Below are 16498 nucleotides of genomic sequence, written 5' to 3' on the forward strand. Positions count from 1 at the left end.
GCTCGAGTAGTATAGTACAGATTTCACTGTTTTGCAACGAATTGCAGTCAATAACACCTGAAATTTTTGTGTCGTCATGCCAAAAGAGCACTCCTACTTAGTCGGTAATTAAATATTCTATTCTTGTTATTCAGTATTTTTTTCGGATATGGTCGCATAAGATATTTCTGAAGAGGAAATGCTTCGTCAGTAACAAAGTAATGCGGAAAATTTTGACCAGCTTCATCATGACTCAAGTGCTTGGGTTCTGGCAAATCTCCTTCTTGTAGCCACTGAGCCATTCGTGACAGTTTAAAAATGCCACCATCACTATTTCTTCCATCATACCCAGTTTAGATCATAATGAAATTTCCGTCAGCATCACTACAAGCCATCAAAACAAGCGAATGGATAGATTTGTAATTAAAATTTTCAGAACCAGTTTTAGGCATTTTTTGTATTCGTATATGTTTTCCATCAATTGACCCCAGGCAGTTTGGTAAGTTCCACAATTCTTCATATCTGTCTGCTATTATTTTCCACTGGTATCGATTGGGAATTGGCATATATTTTTGCTGTAACCTTTTCCAAATAGCATCTGTTGTTTCAAAGACACCATTTGCAATAGTGTTATGTCCTCGAGCAAAATAAAACGCAAGAGAACTGAAAGTATATCCCGTGGCAAGATATCGGTAAAAAAAAGAAGAACACAAAACTCTGTGATCAATTTTTTATAACTCAGTTTCATAAAAATAATTTTGACAGAAAACTATAATTAACATATATTTTTTGTGTTGCAGTAAACACCTGTAAACAAAAATGGAAAAATGTGAGATCAGAATTTTGTGAGAAATTTAAAATCAGCTTCAAGTGGATCATGGGCTAAAACTAAAAAGCCATATTATTTACACGACATGATGCCATTCTTATTACCATTTTTAAAGACGAACGCCCCGGACTCCGACACGCAAGAAAATTTACCATTACTAGTTAAAAAACCACGGAAAATATTGAGAGTGAAAATGATTCTGAATCCGAAAATCTTGATGTGCAAAATGAGACTGCAGTAGAAGACACTGCACCTAATGTGACTGAACCTACAAAGCCAATGATTAGAACAGAAGGCATCATTCGAAAAATAGCTAAAAACTAGATTAAAAAACGAAATTCAGATGTACTGGATCCTGATAGAGCATTTGTTGAGTTCTGTGAAAATCGTAAAAACAAAAGTGAAAATGTGGATCCAAATAAAATGTTCTTATTGAGTTTATTACCAGAAGTAAACCAGATGAACTCTCAACAAATCAGACGATTTAAAAAACAAGTAATTACCATATTAACTTTATTGACGATATTTTAAATGGACCGCTTTTACCAACGGATGAACAATCAGCTACATTACACACTACTAGCAGGCCTAAATCTGCATTCTCATCTCTCCACACCGGTAGCGCAAATTCATGGATACACGGAAGTAATCTGAGCACAACTCCTTCTCCTGCACCTCTTGTAACTGCGTACACCCACGGCGAAAATGAATATACTTCCAGCACACCTTTACCTTCGCCTAGCAACCCTGACGTCAAAAATCGAAAATCGGTGGCCAAACCACACTAGCACCACCTATTCTCGTGAGCTCAACAATAATTTCAGTGGAAATCAATGGTCAAATGCATGTCCCCTCTCTAACAAAGAAACACATCAGACCTTCCACTAAACTACGTAAGATTACTAGATTACTTAAGATTAATTAGCTAGATTAAGTTTGTAAATTATACATATGTGCAGCCATAAAAGTAATCATTATTTGTTTACCTTAGAGTTATTAACAGCCTTTCTTTAACACTCACACTTTTTCGAAAATTTGTATCTTTCTTTTGGCCTGAGTCCAGTTTTTCCACCAACTGAGACGTGAGGTCTGAGTTTTTCAACCAGCTCGAAAAACAGTTCTTTTGACATTCGGTAAAATAATTTAAATTTAAATTTAAATTTTTGGTTTCTTGCAATAAAAAAATGCACCCACCATTTCCTTTTTCCAAACTTTTTCCAATTTTTTCTATTTCGTAAGTACCAGTACATCGCGATCAGATCATCGTCTTTACTCGATGACGTAGAGATATAGAAAACACGTTGCTTTGATGGGATCACTCCATGTCGCCTGGTTGTGCCAATTGAAATCATATCGCCGTCGCCTTGCTGTTGCGTAGCTTTGGTGGGACAAGGGCCTAACACACCGCAATTCATAAGTTGTTTAAATCTAATCTGGGAAATAACTATTGAGGTACATAAACTGACCAAATGATAAAAGACGCCAATTTAGTGGATTTTGCATTTTAACAGATGGCAACACTGGACAACAGCAATTTCAGTTGAACAGCTGATTTTGCTACGTTTCAAAGAGCTGATTAACCTTTTGGCCCTTTTGTAACAAGGTAAGAAAAAATTAATTAAATAAATAGATATAATTAGTCATAATATAGCTTAGGGTGTATACTTAACATAAATACTTATCAAATTTATCATAACATACCAGTAATTTGATTTGAATGTTATTTTGTAAAAACCTAACTCCAATTTTGTTTCTATTGACGCGCAGTTTCTAATGACCCGCCGTTTCTTTTCACCCACTGTTGTATTTCCGTTCACCCGCTTTCTTTTTTCTTCGGTATTTTTTATTTTGCTTCTTTTTTTCTCCAGTATTTTTTATTTCGCTTTCAGATTAACCATGCTACGAGACTATGTACGTAATCCAAGGTCCAAGTTTTACAAAAAAATCAATCGTGAGGCTCTTTAAAGGGCCTTAAACGACATAAGAAATGGAATATCTTATAAGGAGGCAAGCAAAGTACATGAAATTAACTATTCAGTGCTCTGTAGGCACCACAAAAACCCTAACTTAAAAACACCTGGGGGAAAAACTACACTAACAAAGTTGGAAGAGGAAGTTATACTGAAACAATTAATAACCTGTGCTGATTGGGGCTATCCCTTAGATAAATACGATCTTAGAGTAACGGTAAAAACATACCTACATAGTCGGAGTAAAAATGTAGCTTTAACAACAACTTACCGGGAAAATATTTTGTACATGAGATTTTGAAACGACATACGACATAACTACGAACACGGCTTTGTCAAAACATTAAACGATCTCGAGCAGCGCTTTCACACGACATTTTGATTACCTGGGTGTAGAACTAGAAGGCATACCGCCGCCTAATATTGTAAATTTCGATGAGATGAATTTATCTGACGATCCCGGGAGAAAACTCCCGGGATCTTCAACTCTTCCAAAAGCTGCACGGCCGTCATGTTTGCGGCTACTGCTGATGGCAAAGTGCTACCTCCATACATCGTGTATAAGGCTCAAAACATATACGAATGATGGACAGTTGGCAGGGTAAAAGGTGCGAGGTACAATCGTAGCCCTAGCGGCTGGTTTGATGCTATAAGCTTCGGTGATTGGGTCACCAAACTAGCAATTTCAGCACTTAAGGACTTGCCAGGAAAAAAATTCTAATTGGCGACAACGTCTCAAGCCATTTTAGTCCCAAAACTGTAACCGAGTGCTCGGAACATGATATCTCATTCATTTTTTTGCCGTCAAATTCTAAACATATGACCCAGCCCCTTAATGTGGCTTTTTTTCGCCCTTTAAAAGAAGCATGGCGAAAAATTCTTGAAAAGTGGAAAAACCTGTGAAGGAAGAAGGGTAGCTACCATACCCAAAGATCGTTTTCTTCATTTTGTTAAAGAGCTGATAGACAGCATCAGACCCAACCAAGAAAAAAATATTAAGTCTGGTTTTAGAAAATGTGGGATTTACCCGTTAGACCGTGATCAAATCCTAAACCGACTCCCTCGTGCCAACACTGCAAATGTTCAAGAAGTAAAAGAACATGTTATTAGCAATGTAGTGGTTAATATGCTGAAATCCATGAGATATTCTAATACTTCTACACAACGACGAAAGAGAAAAAAGGTTACCGTCACCGTAGTAGCTAGTAAAAGTGTAACTGGAGCAGAGTTTAGAGAAGAAGAAAGTGAAGATGAACAGCTTGATTTTAGATACGCATAACGACAAAAATATAAAAGAGACGAAACGTTACGTGAAAATACATATTCAGACAAGTCGTCCGATCTTTACTTATTTGACGACTAGTTCCACTGCAGTTCGTTTCATTTTTCCCAAAAAAAGCCTAATAATGTTAGATTTGCGGCAATGCACCCACGATTTTCTCGGGGAATTTATTGAATTGTATAAAAGTTTTTAAGTAGTTATGTTTTAAAACCAAGTAGATTGCATTACAGGTTTCAGGAATTATTTGGCTTAACGCTGGTTTGGATATTATGATTGTGAACTTCAAGTCCTTGACGCTGCGTCCTGTTGTAAGATATCTGAGAGTTGCTGTGAGTCTTTCATGGGGTGTAATGGCTTTTCTCATGAGGTGTCTTATTTCAATATGTATGGTGTTACCAACTCTAGCAATTGACAATAGGCTGAGGTGTCCATTCGCAAATAATTGCGCCAGTCATCTGGTTCGCCTCTTTTAGTAACGAGACGTGGGAATACTGGCTTCTTTTTAGAAGCCCACTCTCTTGACCATCTTGTCTTTTCCCTCTTCATCCCCTTTTTCCTCAGTCGTAGTATCTTTATAGTTGAAAAAATAAAAGAAAGCAGCCGTGTTTATATTTTTGACAAACGACGTGTATGACTGAGAAAATTTAGTATCTGATGATTGTATTCTTGGTTTAAGATCAATAGAACTTTCTTTATAAAGAATATCATTTTTTCATAAAACTAAAAATAAAAACGCATAAAACTAAAACTTTTTTTTTGTATCTTATCTATTGTATACGGTTTTCAAACATTTTTTTGTATAATTATACAATTTTTAAAAACTACAAACATTTATTTTCTTTTTCATTGCTTCTGTATTTTAAAAGGGGCACCAAAAATTAAATTTACAGCTCTATGACGGACAGAATTATTCTCTGAAACGGTAAATCTGAAATATTAAATTCGATAATGGTTTTAAAAGAGAAGTGCCCTTACGTAATAGTTTACCAGAAAAATTGAAAACTCTTAAAAATAAACAAAATGGCGGACATTCGAAAAAATTGTACAAACATTGGTATGGTAAATGCACCCAAAGTTTTTCTCATCACTTTTCCCAAGTGAGCTGCTTGAGAAAATGTGACCATCGTTGAATCTCTCCATTGACCCCACATCAATAGTAGAAAATTTATAATTTGCATCAACGGTAGCAATTAAAATAATGGAACAATTTTGTCTGCAATTATTGTGGTATGAGGATCCAGTTTTTGGTGTTTTTTAATTACTATATGTTTCCCGTCGACAGCTCCCACGCAATGAGTGAAATGCCATTTCTTCTCAAAATCCAATGACGTAGTTTGTCATATTTCAGCAGTCGGTTTTGGTAAGTACAGTGGTTGCATATTGGTCCATATTGCAGCAGATATCCCGTTTACTATTTTAGGAAATGTTCAATACTCCATTTTATAGCTGTACGCTATGCTTCGCTTTTTTGCTTAGCAAAAAATTATATCTAAGTATGTAACTATTTTTCGATACATCATACAATATTGCATTAATATTTAATCTTCTTTACGTCTTAATTTATTTAAAAATAATTTTTTTTTACTGGAAATGAGGCGAATACACTGTGACTAAAGTTATGTAACTGCCACCGTGATGCATTGCGAGGACAGAAAAAAATGTCTAAAAAGCGGAGCTGGTGCTGTCACCATAAAATCATGGAAATTTCAAAACAAATGAATTTTTTGATTACATATATGCCACGTGAAGGTAATTTACAGACAAATAGTAAAGATGAAGACCCACAATAAGAAGACTCTATAGTTGATTCGGAAAATTAAATTTTTGACAGTGAAGAGGTAACCAGCAACATTTGACATTACGAAGAAATCGAGAATTTAAAAAAATGACATTGTCGATTAGCCGTCTTCATCTGGTATTGTTATGCAAAAAACCCCGGAAAAGGAAATGCGAAACGTAAGGTATCCGCAACTGAAGACTGCTCAATCACAACCAGATCTGTGGCTAAAAATAAGAAACATAAAAATGACGATATGCAGGAAGTAATAAAACAGTCAATGATTCAACTTCAAAAAAGACCCAAAGGAAGAGTAGTTCAAAGAGCAGCACAGATGATTTGATTTTTATATGCCTATGTATCAAATAACTAAATAAATGGCCCCTAAATTTTAACATCGTGCAAGAAATAATGTGTTTCAAAGTGTAGCGCAAGTGGAGGCTGCATATCTAGAAATTCAGGATAAGTACGAGTCAACAACACTATACTCATACTGAACAAATAACTTTTCCAGGTGCATATGTTAACACGCATATTCCGCAGCCTCTTGACTTGCCAACACCTCTTCCATCACCAAGTCTAAGTTCCCATACTAGCCAGCATACTAAACATCATCATTATACTAGTCCTCCAATTCTTCTTACCAACAGCTTTTATCTATACCTACTCGAATACCGACGACTCTTACAGCAGCAGTTCATCTACTACACTCACCCACAGCTCAGTATATTACTAAAGAAATTCTTTATTAACAATGCCTACAGGTTGTCTGCTGAGACCTTATCTCTTCAACCCGCTAATATCGGTGATATTCGAAAATTTGTGGAAAATTTTTCAGTGTAGAAGTATGATTAGGTACCTATTATAAATAGCTAGTTTTTCTTTAGTTCCTATTGGTTTTTGGGAGTTACAACCGTCTGAATAAATACCGTTTTCTATTATATTATGTACTTCGTAAAATTGCTTTCTGTTTAACCTAAAATAATTTAACAAACAAACAAATCCAGAGAATTCGGATGATGTTAGTTCAAATTCCTAATGAGTATTTCTCCTTTTCACATAGTTCCTTTTCAAAAATGATTTTTTCCTCTTTGAGATGTTGTATAATAAAACTGTTTCTTCAAATTCTATAAAATGTCTGTAAAAATTTGTAAAATGTGTATTCTTTGTAGGTGGTGTTCTGATTGTGCCATAGTAGTAGATTTTTATTCATTTTAATTTTATTGACTAATTAGTTAAACCGAAATTAAAAGCTACTATACTTAAAATGACAAAAATATTTTTAAATAATGAAAAATTCCTTTTTTTGAAATAACATACCAGTGGTATCTTGAGCGCCATCTCTTAGAACAAATTAGAGATAATTAGCGAAATCTGCATTACTTACACCAAGTTTCGGTAGTTGACAAATGGTAGGAAGCACTAAAAATTATTATTATAAAATTGAAAGCTTTCCATATTAATGTATATTTTTTATGTAACGTGGTGAAACTATTCTCTTGTGGCATGTTCATATTTTTATACCTATGGGATTAATCCACAACTGATAAAACTACATTTTATATTTGCTTTGAGATTTCGATTTCCAATTATGAAATCAACAAATATAAAATGTAATTTTCATTACAATTAATTTTGTGGCTAAATTCTATAATTCTATAACATGTTCATTTTTATCTATTCCAATATTTTTGAGAAATCGTCGCAAAATACGCCCGTTTTTAATTAATTTAAGTAAATATTTATAGCAACCAATGTCAAGTTTTTCTCACGAGATAGCTCCCATCGACTGAAACTGGGTTGAAATAAAATAGTAAGGATTTTGTATAGTATTCATAAATGAAAAGGAAGGTTGGATTTAGACAAGTCACAATAAAAATATTGGAGGTTTTTTCTTTCTTCAGAAAACGAATAGGTATAGGCGCTTATGTTAGTGTTTATATTCGTTGGATAGATGGATACAGATCTGTAGATAGATACATCATAATATAAAAAGTAATTATTTTTATTAAAAAGAATATAATAAAGTTATTATTAATTATTCTTTTAATAAAATTATTTTTTATTTTTCTTTACTATCTATTATTATTCCAGTTGTTACAGAATGTTTGTATCAGCCCGGGTAGCTCAGTCGGTAGAGCATTGGACTTTTAATCCAAGGGTCCAGGGTTCAAGTCCCTGCTCGGGCGAACTTTTTTGTTTTTTTTGCACCTATAAATTAAATATAATTTTTCAGGAATTATAATTTAATATCAAATAAATATTGATACAATGTGAGAGTTTTATTTTGGGTTGGAAATACCTTTACGTATGTAGCAGCATTGACACGGCCGTGACAAGGCTGCTCATACTAATAGTTACTATAATGTTTTTGATCTATATCTTTATAAGCACCCTAATATGGGTTTTTTATAATTTCAGCATTTAATTTACTTTGTACCGTTTGACCTGAAGATGCTTTGCAAATTTTAGAAAGCGAAACCGGTCGTTTTGGTGGTAAAATTAAATTGATTGTGAGTAAGTCTTATTTTATTTCTTTTGCCTATTTGAAATGGACTCACACAAGCAACACATTCATGATTTTAATCCTATTAAGTTTGAATTTTGCTCTAAAGTGAATTTAAAATAGATGAGCCATGTTGAACTTTTCTGGGCACATTTGCACGCCTTGTATTTATTTTTTTTTCCCAGCTGTGTTAAAGACTGTGATAAAAAATGTACATTCACTGTTAATATCTCGTGAGTTCTTAAAATAGTTTTTTGTATTCATTTATATGTGCCAAGAAAAAAAAATATTTAAACAAAACTGAAATTAGCTGGGCAAAGTAGGCCATATAATATACCGTACCCCTGGATGCAGAAAACGTGGAAGACCCAGCAGAAGCTAGAGAAAAGAGAAAAGCTGGACGCAGATTTGAGGCAAAAGTTGACAGCGAAAATTAGTTGATTTTTTAATACCACTTGTCTTAGTGTTTTTTTTTTTCAATTTTATTCTACTGTTGGCTTTATTCTATATATATTCATGAATATTCTATACATCCATGAAGACGATACATATATATATATATATATATATATATATATATATATATATATATATATATATATATTTTTTTTTTTTTTTACATTTTATGCACACAATTATAAAAAAACTGCTACAAATTTTATATAAGAACCTTTATTGGTTATGCATAACAGTCATTTTTAACATAAGTAACATTTAAATCTAAAACTTATTTAAGGAAAACATTTAAAGCTATTAAAAAATTAGTAAATTCTTGATTCACCAAGTCCAAGTCCTTTTCCAAGTCCTAAACTATCACTAATTTCAAGTCCTCTACTCAGTCCTGAATTATCTACAATTCCAAGTCCCTTACGTAGTCCTAAACTATCACCAATTCCAAGTTCTCTTACCAATCCTAAATTATCACCAATTCCAAGTCCTTTACGTAGTCCTAAACTATCACCAAGTACAAGCCCTTGTGATAATCCAATTTTTGATATTACTGGCAAAGCAATAGATTTCTGTACTACGGGTACTATTAGAGGTTTTTGTATAACTTGAGGGTGAACTGCTTTTCCAATTCTTTCGACCACTGCATTGAATCCGTTAACTTTGTCCGCAGTGTATTTGACAACACGAATGGTACCATCAGGTTCGGCTAGGGAGTATTGACCCTTCACCACGTCTCCTACACGTTCTTCTTTTTGTTCTTTGCTGTCTCCCGTTTTAAGATCTTTGACGCCATATTGAAACTCATATTTTGGAGGAGACTAAAAAAGAAAAGAAAATTTGTTTAAATAAAGTTTGAGCAGTAGTAGGATGTGCGGTAAAAAATAAAAAATACAAGAAAGACGCTATGGTATATTATTTCAGCAAAAACATTTCTAACCTGAAAAGCGATAATAAGAACTTGTTTAGCTTGAAAATATTTAAAAGTGTTTTACATGAATTGGTGTAACTTTAAATCGTTCACTAAAAGACCAACAGACTTTATGAAAAAATGCTAGAAAATGTATTTTTTCAAGCTTCCATTCCAATACAACACAGATCTCTTTAATGCGCATAATGCACCTTTTGCGCACCTAATGGCCATAATGCAGCGGCACAGGTCGCTGGATGTCATTTCTTGGCAACATAATGACCGATACTTTTGTACCTAAGTATCTTAAGAAAACGATTCTTCTTCTTTAAGTGCCGTCTCCCGATCGGAGGTTGGATATCATCATCACTATCTTTACTCTATCTACTGCTGCTCTGAAGAGTTCTATCGAACTGCATTTAAACCGGTCCCTTAAATTCTTCAACCATGACACTCTCCTTCTTCCTATACTCCTTCCTCCTCTTATCTTTCCCTGTATTATCGGCCTTAGCAGTTCATATCGCTGTCCCCTCATTACGTGTCCCAGCTATTGTAACTTTCTTATTTTTATTGTGTTTATTATTTCGCATTCTTTGCCCATTTCTCGCAATACTTCCGTGTTAGTTTTCTTCTGTGTCCATGCTATTCTAAGCATCCTCCTGTAACACCACACTTCAAAAGGACTGTAACTTATTTATGTGTTCTTGCTTTAATGTCCAGCTTTCAAGTCCATATTGCAGTATCGAAAACACGTAGCATGGCAGTGCTCTTACTCTCAGTTCTAATCTAAGGTCTTTGTTGCAGAGAATTGTTTTCATTTTTACAAACGCATTTCCTGCTATTTCTATCCTTGCTCTTATTTCGGTTGTTTGATCATTATTGTCTGAAAGATGACGATTACAATAATCAAATTAAAGTAAATTTACAGAAAGAAAAAATGTGTTTTTTTTTTAATTTGAGTAAATTCTCGATGCCTTACTCTTTTGATATTTTTGATACTAATTTATAAGATCAACTGACCTGAAAATCTCAAATTTTACAGAACATATATTGTAAAATAGCCTATTACAAAAAATTTGTAATAAGTATTAGGAGATATTATCAAAATCCATATATACTAAATCATTTAACTGTAAAAAACAAAAAAACTTACGTATAAGTCTACAACTTCTTTTGAAATTCCAACTCCTTTGAGACCAACTTCACCCAGTCCTAAGCCTAATCCACTTCCAAGAAGTGATAAACCAAAACTTCCATGTGCCACAGCCAACATGAAAACAAATGTTCCCACCTATAATAAATTAAAATATAATGCTTGTCACATTTGTCCCAGATTATATAGGAAAAATAAACAAAATATTCAAAACTATACTGTAATATATTTACATTTACATATTATCCTATAAAAAATTACATTTAATCCACGAGAAATGTTTTTTAGTCAATATACATTTATCCAGTAGATTGATTGGGAATGTGAACCATTTATTGGTAAACAAGGAACCTTCAAAGGTACGCATCATTTCTTAAGATAGCCATTAAAATTTAGGGAAACGGGTACAGTTGTTGGCCGGTCACTAGTAATTGGCACTTTCACAAAAATCCGAAATATTAAGATTTTCAGAAAATATAAGGAAATAAATTTACTTGCATTAAAATCTGGCAACATTGCTGTATATTTGGTCTAGCTATCATCTCTCTTAGTTAAAATTATCTAGTTGTTACGGCGTGTGTTCTGTGTTGTTTGAAGCTTAACAGGTGCATCCATGTTTAAGAGTTTTTAAAGAATTCGTTAAGGAAGTCTATTCACGAGGTGAGTTATATTTTCTAATAGTATTAGTATTATGTATCTGGGTATATTAATATTTTATGGCGATTTAGTGGGGTACATCTTACATTATCAGTGGTTTTAATATTTAAGTTATGCATTTTTGGCGGTAAATTTGAGTGGCCAAGCACTGTATCTTAAATATGCCGGTGTTATAATGATTGGCCTGCCGGCCAATTACTGTACCTACTTCGAATTAAAATATTTATTATAATTTAGACTTTTTCAGCCTAGTTTCGTCCAATATAAGATATTTTAAACATTTTTTCTTATTTTTTAAGGCAATAATCAGTGGTTGGCCAACTGCCAATCACTAAACCACAGAGTGGCCAATAACTGTAATGTGTAATAAGAAATTTTTTTTTGTCCGGATTCGTATTTATAAAATTACAATCGTTTTAGTTGTTATAAAATTAATGCTAATGTGGGCATATTGAATCAAATTTGAAACGTCCGTATTGTAGCTAACATTATTACTAATAAATGATTTTTATTTTTAGAATCAAAAATGCCAAATATCCGGAAAGATAAAACGTATCACAAACAATATACAGAACAAGATCTTCAGTCTGCTTTTCAGGCCATCGAAAATGGCATGAGCCAACGAAAAGCCGCTGAACAATTTAATGTGCCAAGCAACATTGCAGTTTAGAGCAAGTGAAAAATTTAATGAAAAAACTACCCTTGGTCCCAATCCTATTCTTAGTTTGGAGAAAGAGAATCGTTTAAAGCATTGGATCATAACATGCCAAGACAAAGGTTTTCCGGTAAGAGTGGAAGATATACAAGACTCGGTTAAAGGTTTTCTGGACGCAAATCCACGTGCAAATCCTTTAACTGACAATCGGCCCGGAAGAGGTTGGTTTAGATCCTTTTTAAAGCGTCACCCAGATTTAAGTGGGAGAACTCCAGAAGCAGTAACGGCAGCAAGTTCAGTTGTGTCTGAAAAATATGTAAAAAAACGGTTCACCGGTGTTCAAGAATACTTGTATCGTAAAGGTTACATTGATATTATTCAAGACCCTTCACGTATTTTAAATGGCGATGAAACCTGCTTCCTCTTATGTCCCAAAAATAAACGAGTGCTGGCTCTAAAGGGAAGCAAAAATGTATATCAAATAGAGCATCACTCCAAAGTTAATTTGACGGTTATGTTTACCTTTACAGCATGTAGAGAAATAACAGCACCAATGATTATTTACCCTTATAAACGAATTCCTAGCAATATTTTAAATACCGTTCCACGAGAATGGGGCATAGGGTGTAGCGATACGGGATGGATGAAGAATGAAAACTTCTATGAATACATAGGAAACCTCTTATATAAGTACCTAGTTGCGAAAAACACTTATTTTCCAGTTATTTTGTTCGTTGATGGACATAAAACTCACTTAACCATTCAAACTAGTGAATTATGTTCAAAGTTACAAATTATTTTAGTGGCCTTATATCCCAATGCAACCAGAATTATACAACCTGCAGATATTGCTGCATTTAACCCATTAAAGGCAAATTGGAACCGGGCAGTATTAAATTTTAGACGCGAAAACCCGAATTCAGTAGTTACCAAAGAGAATTTTGCATTGGTACTTAACACAACCATTAGTCAATTAAAATCAGATTCCATAATTAATGGCTTTAAAGCATCTGGATTGTATCCATGGAACCCTGAAGCAATAGACTATTCCAAATGTTTAGGGAAGATCAAAAACCCGCATAAAGGTATTAATCACACTATTTCTATGACAAAATCAATAACATATGAAGATTTTGTAGACACAGTTGGAGCCGCAAAAATATTAGAATTTCAAAGTTTGAATAATTGCTAAGAACTAAGTGGAGATTCAAAATTGCTCTTTAATATATTTAATTTATTTCAAAATACCATAGATCTACCCACGATTTAGACCACAGAGACAAGTGGAATCACAAATGATATACAAGATACCTCTATCATCACAGAAACCCATATATCTTTAGATATTACACTTAACCCTGTAGGTGGCAATGAAATCATATGCAACTTACAAGATATTCCTGTTATTACAGAAGAAAATCTACTTTCGGATTTTCGAATTTAACTTACAGAAAACGTTGATATTACATATAATATAAAAGATGACACAGAAGATACAATGACAGAAGATATTCAATCGATATCCAATAATAATCTGCCTTTAGTTAATCAAGACAACTCATTATCTAAAGAAATTGACACCTCAATCAACAAATTCTTTTTTTGGCCAAAAACCCCAGAAAAAAAGGGCATAAAGCAAACAGAAAGGTTGCCTTTCGTGCTCACTTCTTCAGATCGTCAAAATGCAGAGAGGCGTAAAATTGAAGAAAAAGCAGAATAAGAGAAAATAAAATTAGAACGAAAACAAAAGCGAATTGACGCAAAAGCAAACAATAAAGGTAAAAAAAAACAGGGAAATCAAGATGAAAGTAATAAAAAAAATTGCCACATGAGTCAATTCCGGGAGCAAAAAATGTCAAACTGTTGTGAAGAATAAGAAAAATGTTACAGTAAATACAGTTGATATTGCAGATACAAATATTTTGAAGGATATCCAAAACATGAAAAAATACAAATTCTCTCAGATATAACGGTGAAACAATCAGACGACTCCAACCCACCTGTAAATAACCTTTTGTATACAGGATTGTGTTGTTCTTGTTCCTAAAATATATCTAAATCAAAAGTTGAAATAAAATGTCTATTTTGTGTTAGAGGCTACCATATTGGTACTTGTGCAAAGAAACAACAAGAAATTGAAAACTATGTACGTTTTTTATCATTTTGGATTTTTCAAATGATATTTTGCGAATGGTTTAACAAGAAACGTCGACAAAACTTTAAAAACAAGAAAAATACTATATTTATGCCGTATAAAAAGAAACTCCTCGAAGCCAGTTTAGCATGGGGAGGGGGGGGGGGGGGTCGTAAAGTAAGGTAAGTAAGGTAGGTAAAGAATTAGACCTAACACCAAAGTCACATTGACCAATAAGCTTATCGTGTTTTATAATAAAAACACTGGAAAGACTTCTGGATAGGTACATAAGAGACGAAGTGCTAAAAGATAATCCTCTAAGCAATCGTCAATATGCATACCAACCTGGAAAATCGACGGACACGGCATTGAATTATCTAAAGAGGCTTATCTTTAATCTCTAAGTTAATAGAGAACAAGGGGCATTTAATAGAGGCATTAAATAATATTACCACCAAATCTTTGGTTAAAACAATAAATAGATGAGACACACCTGTGATATTATGCAGGTGAATAAGGGCATATCTGGAGAATATGACAGTAATATTCACTCTGGGTAAAGAAACCATCAAAGTAAGATCAGGTGGAGGCTGTTCACAAGTAGAAGTTCTGGGATCTTTACTTTGGGCAACCTTGGTAGATGATCTTCTTAAAAATCTGTCCACAAAAGACTTTTACTGTCTACGATATGCTAACAATATTGCAATTGTCGTCAGGAGCAAATTAGCCCAGATTGTATCTTCAAGAAGCAGCTCTAAATATAATTGATAACTTGTGTAAACAGGGAAGACTGACAGACAATGCTCAAAAAACACAAATCGTCAACTTTACAAAAAAGACAAGATTACGAGGCCTAAAACCACCAGTGCCAGAAAGCACTTAAGGTACTTAATTCTATAGTCAATTCTAAGCTACTATGAGATTACGTGGGTGCCCTAAATAATCTAGGAGTCCGTAGAAAGGTTACGGCTACCAGGTTGGCCCAGGTTAGCCTGCGTATCAGGGCACGAGGGTCATAAGGGAAATGAAAAAGTAGTCATTCATTAGACCAGAATGTGGTGTCTTTACGCCTGAACAATATGCCATCTACATAGAAATCAGAATCAGAACGAACTAGCAAATAAAGGCAATTAAAAGAGAACATTGGATTTAGTTCCCAAGTGACATTATCAGGATATCTAGAGTGAAAAGAGGATAGTGTGAAAGATGTTACAAATCAGGGAAAATGAGTAAATGTATTTGGACAGATAAAGAAAATCCTGGCTGAGACGTGGGAAAATATTTCAGAGAACGCTATGAAAGTCAAGAAACTGGTGACGAACCGGAATACAAAACAAGACAAAGGTATACCGCTAAAGAAACAAAAGTAATAGAGAGGATTAAAGCTTTAAAAGAAGAGAACACCGCCAGGAAGGAGTCAGGTATATAAAGGTCATTTTCCTTAAATTAAGAAGTAACAAAAAGAAAAATCTAAAATATTTATAGGTGTCAAATACAAAAAAAAACTGTAACAAGGGATTTTAAGAGTAACAGTGACAGAACAGTCGAAGCTGGCGTAAAATTGTAACAATAGAAAATTAAAACAAATCTGTAATTAATATTCCAAAAAAGAAATGATACTACACGTAGGAGCAACGAATGAAACAATGTTGGAAGGAAGAAAATATTTCAGAATTGTAAACAATTAGAAGTACTTTTTAAGTGAAAACAGCTACAGCTTCGTTGGAATTGTAAAAGTTGTTTTCATTTATGTAATTAATGAAAATGAAGATTTCTATAATAAGAATATTTTTGAAACATGTGAAAATTAGATACTCACTAAGACTTAAATTGAAACTTACCTTAAACATTTTTGAGATTTTGTTTTAACTTTTGATTTGAACGAGCAATTAGTAAGTACTGATTTATCTGAAACTCTGTAACGCTTTTATATCATATTCGAATTTACCCAATTAAGTTTAATAAAAAGGCTGAAATGGTACCTACTTACTACCGTAAATGAATTATTGTTTGTAAACAAGCTGGCGCTTTACTATTGCACCTTGCATCAGCTTTTCATTCATATAAAATGAATGTTTCTTCTTATATGTATATATACGTATATATATATATATATATATATATATATATATATATATATATATATATATATATATAATATAATATAATATAATATAAAATTAGTTTTTCTTGGGTTTA

General features: G+C 33.4%; 1 protein-coding gene and 1 non-coding gene across 2 annotated transcripts; one reads left to right on the plus strand and one right to left on the minus strand.

The window, feature by feature from the left end:
- The first annotated feature begins 7953 nt into the window (after positions 1–7953).
- TRNAK-UUU (transfer RNA lysine (anticodon UUU)) lies at positions 7954–8026 on the plus strand. The gene has a single exon. It is a non-coding gene; the product is annotated as a tRNA-Lys (tRNA).
- Positions 8027–9012: 986 nt separating this feature from the next.
- On the minus strand, positions 9013–16260 carry LOC140447857 (uncharacterized). The gene is made up of 3 exons (XM_072540767.1): positions 16141–16260; positions 10854–10991; positions 9013–9611 (listed from the first exon to the last, which is right to left on the minus strand). Exons 1-3 carry the CDS (start codon positions 16147–16149, stop codon positions 9105–9107), a joined length of 654 nt encoding a protein of 217 aa, XP_072396868.1. The 5' UTR covers positions 16150–16260; the 3' UTR covers positions 9013–9104.
- Between the last annotated feature and the right edge of the window lie 238 nt (positions 16261–16498).

This window comes from Diabrotica undecimpunctata, chromosome 8 (genome assembly GCF_040954645.1).
Source record: "Diabrotica undecimpunctata isolate CICGRU chromosome 8, icDiaUnde3, whole genome shotgun sequence".
In the NCBI taxonomy this organism is placed as follows: Eukaryota; Metazoa; Arthropoda; class Insecta; order Coleoptera; family Chrysomelidae; genus Diabrotica; species Diabrotica undecimpunctata.